Source organism: Molothrus aeneus, chromosome 5 (assembly GCF_037042795.1).
Source record: "Molothrus aeneus isolate 106 chromosome 5, BPBGC_Maene_1.0, whole genome shotgun sequence".
NCBI classification, from domain to species: domain Eukaryota; kingdom Metazoa; phylum Chordata; class Aves; order Passeriformes; family Icteridae; genus Molothrus; species Molothrus aeneus.
Window position 1 is genome coordinate 21,853,261 of NC_089650.1, and position 15,009 is coordinate 21,868,269.

The window sequence follows — 15,009 nt, forward strand, 5'->3', positions numbered from 1 at the left end:
ACAGACTGTTAATTTAGAATTACTGTATTATTAATTACAAATGCTAGATTAAATATGCAGAGATATTTATGAACTACTTTTAAATGCTGGGTCATGGTCTTCTCTGGGTATTAGATTCAAGCAATAGTAATTTGGTATTAAAACAGAATCACATAAACAGGTCTGGGCAAATATATCTGAAGTGTATTCAATACCTTCTAAATATAGGCTTCAAAAGAAGCCATGAAATTGCAGTATTGTTTTATATCACAAGCCCTGTTACTTACATTGTTTCTGATTATTTTCATTATTTGTCTTAAATTATTTCAGGAAGATAACAAAAGTTAACTGATTTATTATCTGACAGCCTCAGTGTAGGTTTCAGTAGAAAAAAAGAACCTCTCGTATTTGTGCATAAACACCCCATATTCAGCAAAAGCAAACTCTATACTTTATTTAAATTTGTCTCCTTTGTGCCTAGAATGCCTAGAATTTTCCATAAGGCTTGTGGGTTGGTGGGGTTTGTTCATTGTTTGTTATTGTTTTGTGGGGTTTTTTTTGTGATGGCATTTAAAATTTAGCTTTGGTCGTGCAGGTCTGAGAGTCCTTGAGCTTTGCTAATCCTTACCCGATGCGAGGTTCATCACATAAAGTATGAATATCTGGGGCCCCTATTTGAGGGGGTGAGAAAGGGTGATGAGAGCAGGGGCAGACCCAGGGCACTTTGATGCACAGTGCTGGGCGAGCATAAGTGGACAAGCCTTGTATGAGTCTGTAAGAAGAAAGAAAGGCTTTGGTCTGAAGGTCTGCAAGTGAGACATTTTTGCCAACACAAAAAGTACTTCACTGTTATAAGCTAAAGGAATGAAATTGGTAACTTATCTCAGAAGAAAATACACCCTCAATTTATGAGCTTAATCAGCAGAGATGGTGTGGCAATGTAATCAAGAGATGTAGGGCAATGCAAACATGAAGTAACCATCTGTTTTTCTCTAGGCTTTAACAAACCTTATATTTTATTTCCATTTTGGAGAGTTGTCCTTATGGTTCATTTGTCCCCTCCTCTTTCTTCTCTCAGCTTATGCATGTGATGAAGAGTTAGTGTACTTATCATACAAAGTTTCTGGTAATGTTTCAGTTTATAGCCTCAGCCTTTCCATGAGCAAACATTCTCAGCAACCTTTAGCCTCTCTCTTTTCCTGAGTTTTGCTGCTGCTAGTTTTCACCTTGAAGTGCCACCTAGTACACTGGAGGGACGGGCAGAGGTGAAGGCAGGGAAGGGAATAGGGAAGTGCAGGAGAGAGAATCGCATAGCCTGTCTTTGACTCTGGAAATCTCTTTCTTTCTTTCTTTCTTTCTTTCTTTCTTTCTTTCTTTCTTTCTTTCTTTCTTTCTTTCTTTCTTTCTTTCTTTCTTTCTTTCTTTCTTTCTTTCTTTCTTTCTTTCTTTCTTTCTTTCTTTCTTTCTTTCTTTCTTTCTTTCTTTCTTTCTTTCTTTCTTTCTTTCTTTCTTTCTTTCTTTCTTTCTTTCTTTCTTTCTTTCTTTCTTTCTTTCTTTCTTTCTTCTTTCTTTCTTCTCTCTCTCTCTTTCTCTCTTTCTCTCTTTCTCTCTTTCTTCTCTCTCTCTCTTTCTCTCTTTCTCTCTTTCTCTCTTTCTCTCTTTCTCTCTTTCTCTTTTTTTCTTTCTATCCAGGAACAAAATCAATGTAGAGTATCTGAAAGAAAGAGAGTTAGAAGACAAAAAGAAGTGGGAGAGCACACACAATGGGTCTAAACTGAGCAACGATGAAGGAACTGGTATTGGTGCTGGCCATTTGGCCTTTGTTTTCCTCACTACAGCTGCTGAAGAAAGTGGGTTCAGATCGGTGTAACAACAACAGTTATGTGATCAATGTGATGCTCATGAATTACACGGATTTCCCATCAAGTATTGATGGTGTGAAGTTAGCTGTGGAACAAGCCTTGGAAAGGGTACGAAAGGAATTCCAGATGACAGGTAAGCCAATGGGTGTTGGTTATCCCTCTCTTCCTGTGATTTCTTCTCACACTTTGTGTCACAGTTTCCTACTCATCTGACCTTTAGCAAGGTGCTTCTTAGACAGATTCCTTGCTTGCCCATCTTATGTAGAACTTATGGAAATCATGACCTCTCTTTGTATAAATTGAAATGCTCTATAAATGGGCAGAACCATATATATTTTCATGGTGTTTGGGCAGACTCTTCCTGCATGCCTCTCTGGAGATGTTCAGCTCGGTTTGGTAATGTGGAAATTATTAAACTGGATCAGACAAGACCAGTGATCCATCTCGTGCAGTAATTGGGTTGCCATTGCTTCCTCTCCTGACTGGATTAGCCTCTACTTTCTGAAAATAATTTTCCTCTTGATCCTATCTGTTGATCACATCACGATCTGAAGTGTGAAGAATCTGCAGTCCATATTTGCCTTCATTTAGAGTCATATTGCTTTTATTTATTTTGATATTTTAACTCTCCTTTCAACATCACCAATCTACTGTCACTCTCTAGAATATCATGGGAAAAAGAGATTCCAAGGAAATAATAAAAGAAATAGTATCTATTCCCTACCTGTCCTCTAGTTTAAGAGATTTTGTCCAATTTTATTGGAAAGGGGTGTCTCAGTTACTTCTTACAGAGCCTTAAAAAATTTGTCTAGTAATGGTCAACACTAAAAGTACTTTTTACTAAAAGTACTAACACTCAACAGAAGTCAGCAGTCCACCCTGGAGTGAACTTCACGGTCACATCCATAGTAGTGGGGGTGTGGGTTAGGTTGTAGGTAGACATTGCAGAAGCAGGGAGACCTCAGAGTATAGGGCTGCTCAGACCTGTGTCAGAAGGAGAGGGATAATAGTGTATTAGTGGTTACTTGCAATTCATGATGCTGTTTGCTTTTCCATTTGTGTTACAGGAGAAAATGTTACAGTGAATGCCATCTTCCACCCCTTTACTTCATCCTTCTATGTCTCACAAGCCTGCCGTACTAGCACCTGTGAAGGTGTGGAGCTCATCAAAACCATTTATGTGAGTAGCAGACTTCTTTCCTTCTGCCTTGGTGTGCATGTGTGTCTCTGTCTTTCCTTCTTAACCTTTGATCCTGCTATTCAGTTCCAAAGAAATTTGACAGGGAAGTGAAGTTTTTAAAGAGAAGATGTTCCTGTATGTTTTGTGAAAAGAAGTAGGCAAATACTGAAGAGAGATTCTATGAATGCTTCCAAGAGACTGCCTTCAGCTTTTGGCTCCTTTTCCTATGCTTAAGTTACCTTCTTTTTATATCTGCACAATTCTTTGTGTGGTCAGACAGCCAAAGTAATCCATTAAAAAAAAAACCCAAATAACAATTAACTAAAAAAATCAAACCAGCAACTCAAACTCTCAAAACAGCCCGAGCAGAGAAAAAAGGTCAATTTCTAACTGGATCAGATCCTGATCTGGTTCACCATCAGTTTACACAATACACCAAAAAGAGAGCTGTGGTAAGGATGGGGACGTGGGCAGAGAAATCCTTAGGCTGGCACTGTTACCAATTCAGTGGTTATGGAACTATGCCCAAAGGGCAAAGATGAAGTGCTTGCTTCTCACTAGAAATCACAGAAGTCACGTGAGAGAAACTATGTGAATACTTTAATATGAGGAAATGCTTCAGTTAAAATCAGTGCATTACAAGAAGCCAAGTTTCTGAAGATTTTCACACCTCTGAGTAAAACTTGGTCAATCCAATGAGAATTTTTAAGTCTACTAATCTATGTCTATGCGCTAGTCTTTCTAAGAAATTGTCCCTCGTGACACAGAAAGATACAGATGAGGCCTCATTTGATGGTCATGGAAGGATTTTTTTAAATAATAGTTTCATATACACTTATGTAATAATTTTTCTGATACACAGGACCTTGTAATACCAACCACCCTGTCTTCAGCAAATGCAAACTCTTCTGGGGTGTTTAATCTCAAATGTGCACCTATAACAATATTTTAATCCTTACTTGCTGTCTGTGTCTTAACAAATGTTGTACTCTATCTTTTTTAGACTTTCTGAGGTTTTTTCCTCCTCCCCTTCATGTTTGTTCTTTTAAACTTTCTGTAGCTCCTCTCTTCTCTTGCTTTTGCTAGGTAAATTCTGTGACTCCTCATATCCTACAAATTTCTTCATTCTCCCATCCTCCTCTCTCTGCCAGTCCTCTGCTTTATCCCAAATGACCCTTTTTGATTCTTTGCAGGAAAATGGCACACTTGGCTGTGCTGTCATAGGACCCGCTTGCACTTATGCCACCTTCCAAATGGTCTCGTAAGTACCAATTCTTCCCCCTTATATTGTGATGTTAAAGATGTCAGCTGCTGAACAAAGTTGTTTTGTGAGCATCAAACCTGCAGAGACATTGGTTTAGAGTACATCAGACGCCTCGAGTTCTACAGTCAAGGCAGTAAGACTTTTATGCATAGCCACTCTGTTTGGTAGGTGGGAAAAAAAACCCTTCCAAAGCCCAACTTTAGTAGGGAAGTTGCTAACTCCTGACAGTAAGTTGAATGATTGATTGATTGATTGATTGAGGAGCAGCTGGAGAGCAGCCCTGCAGAAAGGGAACTGGGGGTGCTGGTTGGCACCCCCAGAGTCAGCAGTGTGCCCGGGCAGCACAGAGGGCAAACCCTACCCTGGGGTGCATCAGACACAGCATCACCAGCTGGTCAGGAGAGGTGATTATCCAGCTGTACTCAGCAGTGGTGTGGCCTCACCTTGAGCATTTTATGTAGTTCTGGGCCCCACAAAATTTCAGAAAGATGTGAAGGTCTTTGAGTGCTTACAAAACTGGTGAAAGAGCTGGAAAGCATATTCTGTGAAGAGCTGAGGGCACTGGGTTTGTCTGGTTTGGAGAAAAGGAGGCTGAGGCGAGACCTTGTTGCTTTCTACAGCTTCCTGAAAAGGGCAAGTATAGAGGGAGGTGCTGATGTCTTCTTCCTAGGATTCAGCAACAGGACAAGTGGGAATGATTCAAAGCTGTGTGTATAGGTAGGACATTAGGAAGTGTGTTTTTAGCAGGAGCATGGCTGAACACTGGAACAGCCTTCCTAGACAGATGGATCATACCTTAAGCTTGTCAAGTTTAAAATGCATTTGGACAATGCAGTTAGTAAGTTCTCTAGTGGAAGGTGTCCCTGTCCATGGCAGGGGGATTGGAACTAGATGATCTTTAAGGACTCTTCCAACCCAAACCATTCTAGGTTTCTATGAATAACATCCTGTAGCTTTTGGTCAGTCCTGATTATTTCAGTATGATTTTTGTAGGTCCCTTTTAACCAAAATAATTTATTCTCTTTTATTCTGAGTCTGTCAGGAAAAAAAAAAAAAAGAAGCCTGTTTAATTAGTGAATACTCCCCCTGTCATTATATATTACATCATCTATGGCTGTTTCTATTGCAATAAGTAAAACCCCTGTAGTTGGGTAAGTGAACTTTACCTGGAAAATAAAATTTTGTCACAATAATGCCAACAACTCTTACAGCCATGGTTTTTGCAGGCAAAATTCCCTGTTATAAGAAAACAGCATACAAGAACAAAAGCATTTTGAGTTTAGTCTGATAACATCGCAGCATCCAGAAATGTACTTTCGTCCTTAAAAGCTTACTGTCTCTGTATATAAAATGATTTTTGTTTTACAAATTCCTTGTCAGCAGAGGGTTGCCTTAATTTTTTTCTCCCTGACTGCTGCTGTAGCACAGCTCCTAAAATACACCTTTGTGAAACAAAAAGATTTTTCCTTTGAATTGTAGAAGTAAAGCTTTTTTGACAGCAAAAAGCTGTCACCCTGCAGCACTGTCCCAATAGGGAGATTAAATCCATCCCATGGGAATGGCATCCAGGTAGCAGAAGCCTGTCTTGAGCCTTTGGACTCCTGTCATAACCCTTGGGGGTAAAATGGTGTGTGGTACCCAAAAGGGTAGGGGTAACTGGGAACAGTGCAAGAAGATGCCTAGAGCAGTTCAACAGGGCTTTTTGGTACCAATACAGGCTTGAAATCTGCTTGTGACCTTGGGGAACCTTCTGGTTCAGGTTCAAATTAACTGTGTTAAACTAACTCAGGGCACAAGAGGAGAGGGAGGTGAGGATGGAAATCGGTAGCTGCCTTGGTGCAACAGCAATCTGTTCAGACTTGTCCTCTTATCTTTTTCTTCAGACTTGAAACAATACTGAGCCTGCCTATGATCTCTGTAGGGAGTTTTGGACTGTCCTGTGACTACAAAGAAAACCTAACCCGCCTTCTGACCCCAGCCAGGAAACTGAACCAATTCTTCTTCCATTTTTGGAGACATTCTCAGCTGCCATTCAAAACCACAACCTGGGAATCTGTCTACATTTACAAGAGAAGTGAAACCTCAGAGGCATGCCTCTGGTAAGATCTGGATCCACCTCTGACCCTCTGACCTCTGATAAATGCTGTCTCCACCCTCAGACATGGTTTCTGCAAAGTGTTCTCTCAGTCCTACACTCTGGGAGGTGCCTTACTACTACCAAGGAACAAAAGAAGGAAAAGATGGATTGTAGCTTTTAGCTGTAGGACTTACCCGAATGTTTCTCTCAGTCTGTTTTAAATATTTGCAAGCCTTTGCTTTTCCTTTGGACAACGTAACCCACATGCTGTCTGTGATGAAAATATTTGTTTACAGCCTCCTTAATATAAACAGTGGGACATGAGAGGCTCCTCCACAGGCTCCCCATAGATGCCTTTTTAGGTCAGGGTCTTACTAAGTTCTTAAAATATTTCTCCACATTAATGTCCTCAATATGTAGGTGTTATTTCCAAAATTCAAGCTTTACATTTCTTCAAGCAAAATTACCCCAGTGATTGCAGAGTTTAAGCTATATTCTCACCAGTTTGGAGGAAAGGAGACAGCTTTCATTTTGTGACCTGAAACATCAGGTTGTGCTTGGTTCTCAGAAATGCTGGATTTTCTCCTTGCCTGAAAACAAAGTCTGCTTTTAGACAAATAGACTCTTTAATATACTGGTATTTATAAATACTTTTCTATTATTGAGTCTTATTTAACTTTCAGCTCACGTGAGTGTGTCTATGCTACTTTGATTTTTTTTTCCCAATTTTGGGATATTAAAAGCTGATTTATTAAACAAAATCTAATTTCTCCTACTAATTTTATAAATGTAGCTGAGAAGTAGCAAAGAGTTCATGGCAATAACTATTATATGTATTTCTAATTTATAACCTGAGAGACTTGCAGAATTCTAAGCAAAATTTATGACTGTATTTGCTTCAGATTGATAGAAGCATATACTTATGGATTATTTTGGATACAGAATTAAAGAGTTTTTTTTCTGAATTAGGAAACCTAAACCCTTATCTCCATTTAACTCTTTTGTAGGTATTTATGGACTTTTATTTTTTCCTTCTTCTTTCTTAGTATAGATAGCAACTTGATCACATGATATAATTGCTATGATTACCTCTTTTTGATGCTTTGAAATATCAGTGCACTTCGTTCACCTCTTACTACAGACCCTACTCCTCCACATTTGCAGCTGTAATTGCCAATGCACTACACACGCTTTAGCTAAATCCCTTTAATTCTGCAGGTTTCATGCCTTTCAGTAAAATAATTGCATGGAAGCTATTTCTGACCTTTCCAAGTTTTTCTTATTTCACTTTTTTAAATGCTTCTGGCCAGGACCTTCTTTATGACTTCAGAATTGTTCAAGTCCCTTTATTGTTGAATCAACACCAAAAACTTAATTTTGTGTCTCTGCCCACTTTTCATCCTAATTTAGTTGTAACCATGTATCTCATCCTGCCCTAATAGAAACTGTCAGCGTAAAGGTTTTTGAAGTCTAATTTGAAAAGATCCATTTTCTCTAAAGCACAAGTATTACTGTACGAGCTAATTGTTTTTTCCCATATACATATAAAAATAAATGAATACCCACAGTGATAGCAAAATCAGGTTATGTTTCAACTATGCATATGTTTCTGTAATTAGCAGTTAATGATTCTGTTCCTGGAGAAAAAAAGGTAGTAAAAGGTATTTAGTAGCTCATAGGACTGAGATCTCAGTGCTGGTAGATCAAAGGTTATGTAGTTTAAAAACAAAGGGAGTTCTTTTGGTTTCTCCTCTGCATTAACTTTATTTCAGATAGAATATCTCTTCTCAAGAAGCGAGAGTAAAATTGAGGAGCTGACTGTTTTTCCTTAATCTTTTACCAAACATTACTTACTTGCTTTTTTTGCTGAGCTCACTTTTTCCTTCAAGTTTTAAGTGATTCTGTATAGGTTTCTTGTTGCTGCTTTTCTTCCTTTGCTTCTCTCACAGTCAGGGTACATGTGTGATTTTTATCTCAGTTCTTTCTGTAGCTCCTGTTTAGTCCTTTGGACCTTCACATGTGCCTTCTTAGATTACCATTGATGTCTTAAATAGCAGATTGTCCTGGCTCTGCCTCCCTGTTAATCTCACTTCCTGCAGTTTCCCATATCCCTGATTTATTTTTTCTTAATTGTTAATGTCTCATTAGATTATTGCAATTTCCAAATTCACCCTTTCTATAACCATGCTCAAATACCTCTGGTAGACTTTCCAAGCATTTCTGCATCTTTCATGCCATGTATTGGTTTTTTCACTTTTATTGCTGCAGAAAAGGTTTCATACCAGCTTATAAACACTCTTGTGTGCTCTGAACAGCCTATCTTGCACATCTTAGGAAAATGTGAGGAGTTAGCAATTTCCTGACAATATCCTTGCTCCTTTGTGCCAGGTACATGAATGCTTTAGATGCTGGAATCACAGAGTTCTCTGAAAAACTCAAGTTCAAGGATATTTTGAGAACTCCAGAGCTGCTTAGAAAAACTGTGAAAAATCCAAACCGGAAGAGCAATGGTAAGGAGGGGTTGAGGCTGCACTGTTCCAGCAAGTGAGTTGCTTTTCCAAGGAACTCAAACCCATCCCTTAGTTAGGTTATAGGGGAAGCCTTTCACCAGAAATGGTGGAAACAAAGATACACCATTTTACATGGATGTAAAGATAAAATGGCACAAAGTTTCTAGATTCCTCTCTTCGTCCTCATAAAATATGGGGGAATATCCTGGTTCCAGAGAGCTTTTGGGGTACATTATCCCATCTAAGCACAAGCTCTTTTTTGTGAGAGATTCAGAAATCCAGGTATCACAATTTCTCTAAGAAGGGCTTTAAATACTACAAGAATATAGATACTGCAAGCTCTCTATCACTCATGTGTTTGCAGCCCTGGTACATTTATGGACCTCATTTTGATATCAAGGGGCACTTCTGGGAATGATTAATCTAAACTAGAAAAATGAATGAATAAATACCTCATCTTCTCCTAAGACTAAGCACCTGTCATCAGCAGGCCAAGTGACTGTGAGAGTAAGCAAGCTAATGGAATCATTACTTGGAGGCTATTTAACCCAGAAATGTTCATGTTGAGTAGCTGTTATGGCACCACAACTCCTAATGCTTATTTGAGTGGGATAATGGTAGTGCTCTGGTGCAATCAGACAGAAAATGGTGCAGGTGTTGAAGCACCTTTTACCACTTCCCCTCAGATATTGTGGCTTTACTGCAGAGAGGCTGGAGCTCTGTGCCTGGGCCCCAGTACAGCACAGACAATGTGCCTTAGCCCAGAGTTGCTCTACTGCCTGCTACTCAAACATGGGGGAGCAGGCAAACACCCTCTTCTTGTCTGTAAATCTCACCAATCTCTCTCCATTTTTGCCCATTCTGTAGTGATCATCATGTGTGGCTCTCCAGAGAACGTCAGCTCAGACCTAGGGACGGAGAAGGTGGATAATGACATCGTTATCATCCTGATAGATCTCTTCAAGTAAAGTATCACCTTTGTTTTTCTTCTTTTCTCTGCAATTTGCTGATGGATAGCTAATGGAAATAGTCTGAGTGGAACTGGTTTGTTGAAGAAATGTTCTCTTACAAAATGTTTTCTATTTCCATCTTTCCTCATGTCTTGCCATTTCTATAACATGCGTAGTGTTTAATTCATGGCACATCCTCTACAAAATCCCTTTTGGTTCATATAATATTTTTCTAAGGCAGCGACAGAGCAGGTAGGTTTAATGCCTTCCTGGGGCTCCTCAGTGCAGGAAACCATGAAAGAAGCACAGAGTCCAAAGTCAGAATGTACGTGAGATATTGTCCATTTGAGATATGGTACATTTTTCATACACTCTGCTCAACCAGACAATTATGTAAATAGACTTACAGTGTTTTTCTAGACTCCATTTATTCAATTTTTAAATTATTTATGTGATATAACTGTTCTCCCAGTTTATAACTCTTGCACTTTATAACCATCTCCTCACCATCTCTATAACCACAGAAACATAACTTCTCAGAGAAGCTTCTTAGCATACAACCTTGGTTTTCTATTGTTTAATTTTCTCTTAACATTGCTAATTACAAAACTCTTTATAGAAGATGTCTGACAAAAATTTGCCTTACCAATGGTATCTTCAAAAGCCTTGGCTATATACGAGGACTGAGAACTGATCTCTGGCCCTAAACCTATGTGACACAGCAGAGATTACATTGGTACAACTAAGTGTAGATACCTAAACCAAATGTTTTTTGTGTATAATCCCAGTTGTCATAGCGAGTCACAGTCTGGGAGAAAGTTAATTGCCTGGGGCAGTCTGGTGGGATGGATGGATGGATGGATGGATGGATGGATGGATGGATGGATGGATGGATGGATGGATGGATGGATGCAAGGCAAATGTGTGTGCCCATGCCTTGAAGTTACTTCACTGTTGGTGTAGTAAAAAGATTCCATGAACTTCTAGGGCCAGTGGGACTTCCCAGCTCTTGTGTCTAAAGATGACCATAACAGGTCAGTTCTAAGAAACTCTGGGTTAATGATTTCAGGGATTTAACCTTTGGTTCCTAAGTGGATCCTGTTCAGGTTTTACCAGGATCTTCTCTATCCTGTACGCTTTCAATTTCACCATATCTATTTTTCAGAAGTGCCTTTAAGAGCTTTTGCATTCCACAATTTTATCCAGGCATTAGAAATTCCCATTTGCTTTTCCTGAGGCAACTGGCCTCAACTCTTTTTCTTTGCAAATGCATAATGGGAACAGTGTATGTGAGTGCTTTACCACTGGTGTTGTAGGTATAGATGTTGCATTACAGTAGGTGAGGGTGATTAGGGGATTCTTTGCTGTGATATGCATCCTGCTGATATACCCAGCTGCCTCAGGCTTTTTTATATGCTGCTCTTCTTAAGCTTTCTACAGACCCCTTATTTTGCTGAGTATCTCGAATCACACTATTTTTCTTAAAAAAAGCCCAACAAAATACAGACAGATGTATTAGATGAAAACTGAAGCTGTAGGAGGGAGAATAGGCAAAGTCCCATGCTTCTCCAGGGGTGAAGTGCCTCTGAAAAAGTGATTGATTTAAATTTTCTTCAGCTCCGAGTTGTCTGGCAAGCAGGACACAAACACAGTCTTTAAGTCTCCCTCAAGAGAGGTGGGATGCTGGGGGATTATCCAGTCTGGTGGAGATTAATGAGGTTTTCTTTTCAACTGGCTAGTTCAGCCCAAGCTTGGATGAGAAACATTTTGAAGTTCTTTAGGGTGAAAAGTGCATTGTAAAAGTCAGAAGGTTCAGGGAAAGGCAGGTACAGGGCTGTGGTGTAAGAATCCAATCAGATGGCCAGTCAGTACTGACTGACAAAATAAAAGGATGATCAAACATGAATAATGGGAGAAGGCTCACACAATTATTTTCTTTCTCTTAATCTAGCCATAGCAATGACAGATGCTGCCAGTTGACACTAATATCTATTCCTAAATTCTTCTTTAACATGTGAGTCTGGTGGTGGCCAATTTGTGAAGCACTTTCAGATGGCCTGTCAGAGTGATGAAACCAAGGATACCTGAAAGCTACAACATCTTCTGCTTGTTTTAGCAGAGTTTTCAAGTTGACACAGTTTCCTCTGATTTTCCTATCTCACTGAATTAAACAAATGAATCAATAATCTGCTCTCTGCACCTCTGTGATTGTTTCATTCCCTTCTGTTAAATGCTTTTAGTGCAACTCCTGCTGTGCTCAATTCTAGCAGGAAATATCAAAATTAGAGGAACAAGCAAAAAGAGTGTGGAAGAGCTCAGAGACAGGCACAGTAACATGAAGAAACTGATTGCGGTATTGTAGATTCCAAAGAGAAACTGAGTTTTAATAAATATAAACTCCACTTAAAAAAAAAAAAAAGAGGAAATAAGCAGGGTAGAAAACAGTTACAATAATAACCGTAGTTCACAACAACCTTTGAGTGTCAGATTGGCAGATTGCCTTGATACTACCTTTTAATATATTTAGGCACAAATGCTAGCATCAGGGAATGAATGATATAAAGAGTTGTGTGCATTATGAAATTTTATTTTTAGAACTACTGTTTTAACCTGTTAAATAACAGAACTGTTGGGAACAAGTGACTGATTATCATGGATACTACTGAGCCTGTTGTTCAGTGTTCATGGGGCTCTTGTGCTTTGCTTTGCAGTAACGTGTACTTCAAGAAGAACATCTCAGCTGATTACATGCGCAATGTACTTGTCCTGACTCTGCCACCAGCTAATTACAGCTACAATACTGTAATTAGAGACTATATAGAGATGGAGGACGACATCCTGGTAAGAACACTATTTTATATCTGATTATTGCATTTGGTTCATTCCTGTTCATGTATGAGGAAGTGAAAACTAAAAATGCAGCTGTAATCATCCCCTGTCATGCTTCTAAGCTGATATTCCTTTATATTATTGCAGGATGGTATTTTTTCCTGATGTAATGATGTCAAAATGTAGTATCATAAGGCAAATCTGCAGGATGTCATGTTCCTGCTTTGTGAAGTTCAACTCAAACTTCTAATTTGTTCTGCAAGTGTCTTATTCACGGGGCATGAGGGAGACTTACAGGCACATGCTTTTACCACTCCACATCTGAGTGACTGACACTCTTACATGTAGCTGCAAGGCATCACTCAAGAAAGATCTGTACATGTAATTGAGATGTGAGCATGGAAAGTTCAGAACTAATAATTGTTGAATAATTTGCACAGATATGTCTAAGAGATGACAACCATTGCAGTTTCTTTTGAGTGGCTTTCCAGATAAGCTTCAAAAACAGGAAACTTTTTTTTTTTCCATCGGAAATAAGGGTTTTTTTTAATTTCCAGAAAAGCAGAACCTGTGAATATGCTGTATTTGTTTAGTGAAACTGATATTCCTGCCATCTGCCCAGGAAAGGAACCAGCTCCTTCTTGTATAGTTTCTGCATCCCAGGATTTGTGGCTTTGAGCTCCAGCTCTCCAGCAGGCAGCCTGAAGGTTCTGGCTGGATTTACAGGGCTTCTAGATCCCCCAGCCTGGGCTCAATGCTTTTTGGGTGCCAGCTCTATGGCAGGCTGCTGGAAATTCTGGCATAGCTCTTTACCCCTGAGCTGTGGCCACTGGGAAGCCCAAACTTGCTGGCACCACACTGAATTATCTGCACAGAAACTCATATCCAAAGCCGGGGTCTTTGGGACACACTTAGCAAAGCAGAACTGCCAAGAACCTACAGTGTAGGATTTCTTGAATCCTTTGCACCAGGATTAGCATGCCAGACCTTTACCTATTGGCCTCTTAAGTTTTCAGCACCTTCCTGTCTTCATACATCAAAAATATATTTTGTTTGCCTTTCTTTTTTGAAATGAGAACTCTCACGTGGCATTGGCCATCTACTCACACAGTGTTCAGCAGATTCTGGTCTTCTCTGCTGGAGTTTCTGCCAAATGGAGCCAATCAAGGTTATTATAGCCTTATGGCAGAAACAGGAACTCTCAAACAGTCATTTTTATTTTCTTTTGTTCCAGATGGAAGATGACTTTCTTGCTGGCTATTTCAATGCAGTGTTGCTGTTTGGACATGGTGTCAAGAAATTTGTCATCTCACAGAGCCCAATGTCACCTTTCAATTTAATCCGTGAATTCCGAAACACCACTTTTGAAGGTAAAAACAGTACTGTCCTTTGCAGGGTTCACTAAATTGATGAGGGGAAAGAAATTTCATTTTAAACACTCTTAGGACAAGTCACTTCTACCCTAAACAAGTCCAAGCCTTTCAATGAGTTTTATTCGCAGACTTTTTTCTTTTTATATAATTTTTACAAGGATGCTATTTTCAGTATTTGGTGTTCAAAATGACTCTGAAGTCACTTGGCTGGGCTTTAATGAAGTAGTCTCAACCTTTTCCAGTTTACAAAGCCATGTAAGCCTGGGTGCCTGTAGTGTGGGTGTAGGCCAGCTGACAGTGGGTTGGCTCCTCTTAGTCAACTTTCTTGTTCCTCTCACAGGTTGTCTAGCACTGGTGGGCTTTTGTTTTGTAGGCCATGGGCTTAAAATCACAGAATTCAATCATTAGGAAAAGACAGAGGCAAAACTTATGCAAAGAAGTGAAAATGTTATCTCTCTGGGAGTATAGTCCCAGTTGTTGCTTCATATCAGAGATCTGTACCAAAACGATGACTCAAAGTTTTGTGTTTATGCCCCACCTACATTCAGCAAATATGTATGTAGAAGTTTCCCAGATTTTCCTAAGATAGGAAAGGCTGCAGGCTTATCTTTGCTTTAACCATGGTATCTAATACCTAGCAAAATATAGTTTACAAATTCCTTCTGGAGACAGCATCCCTTTCTGAACGTCAGTAAACTTATCTCTTCTGCTTAAGTTTAAAAGTTAAGTTGCACAAACGTTTTTACTCATCCAAAATACAGCACTGTAATGTTCGTCATAATTTATAGGTTTAGTTAAAAAAAAATTCTGAAAGTGATAGGTTTTGAACCAACCTTCATTCTTTCCTGTGATGGAGTCTGGTACAGTAGGGATTTCATACAATAATTATTTTGATATTAAGAAGGTAGACCATGAAAAAGTTAGCATCAGTTTTTGAGGTGAAAAGGGAGAAGGTAATTGCTGAACTAAAATAATGTTGATACTG

General features: G+C 39.2%; 1 protein-coding gene across 1 annotated transcript in view; it reads left to right on the forward strand.

Moving 5' to 3' along the window:
* Window positions 1–1,763: 1,763 nt before the first annotated feature.
* The window catches only part of GUCY2C (guanylate cyclase 2C), a 44,028-nt gene continuing 30,782 nt past the window's right edge, over window positions 1,764–15,009 (forward strand). Inside the window, exons 1-8 of the mRNA XM_066550228.1 lie at window positions 1,764–1,974; window positions 2,909–3,021; window positions 4,215–4,282; window positions 6,169–6,384; window positions 8,751–8,872; window positions 9,740–9,836; window positions 12,534–12,663; window positions 13,886–14,021. Of these exons, the coding sequence (XP_066406325.1) occupies window positions 1,764–1,974; window positions 2,909–3,021; window positions 4,215–4,282; window positions 6,169–6,384; window positions 8,751–8,872; window positions 9,740–9,836; window positions 12,534–12,663; window positions 13,886–14,021 (1,093 nt within the window). The remainder of the gene's footprint in view (window positions 1,975–2,908; window positions 3,022–4,214; window positions 4,283–6,168; window positions 6,385–8,750; window positions 8,873–9,739; window positions 9,837–12,533; window positions 12,664–13,885; window positions 14,022–15,009) is intronic.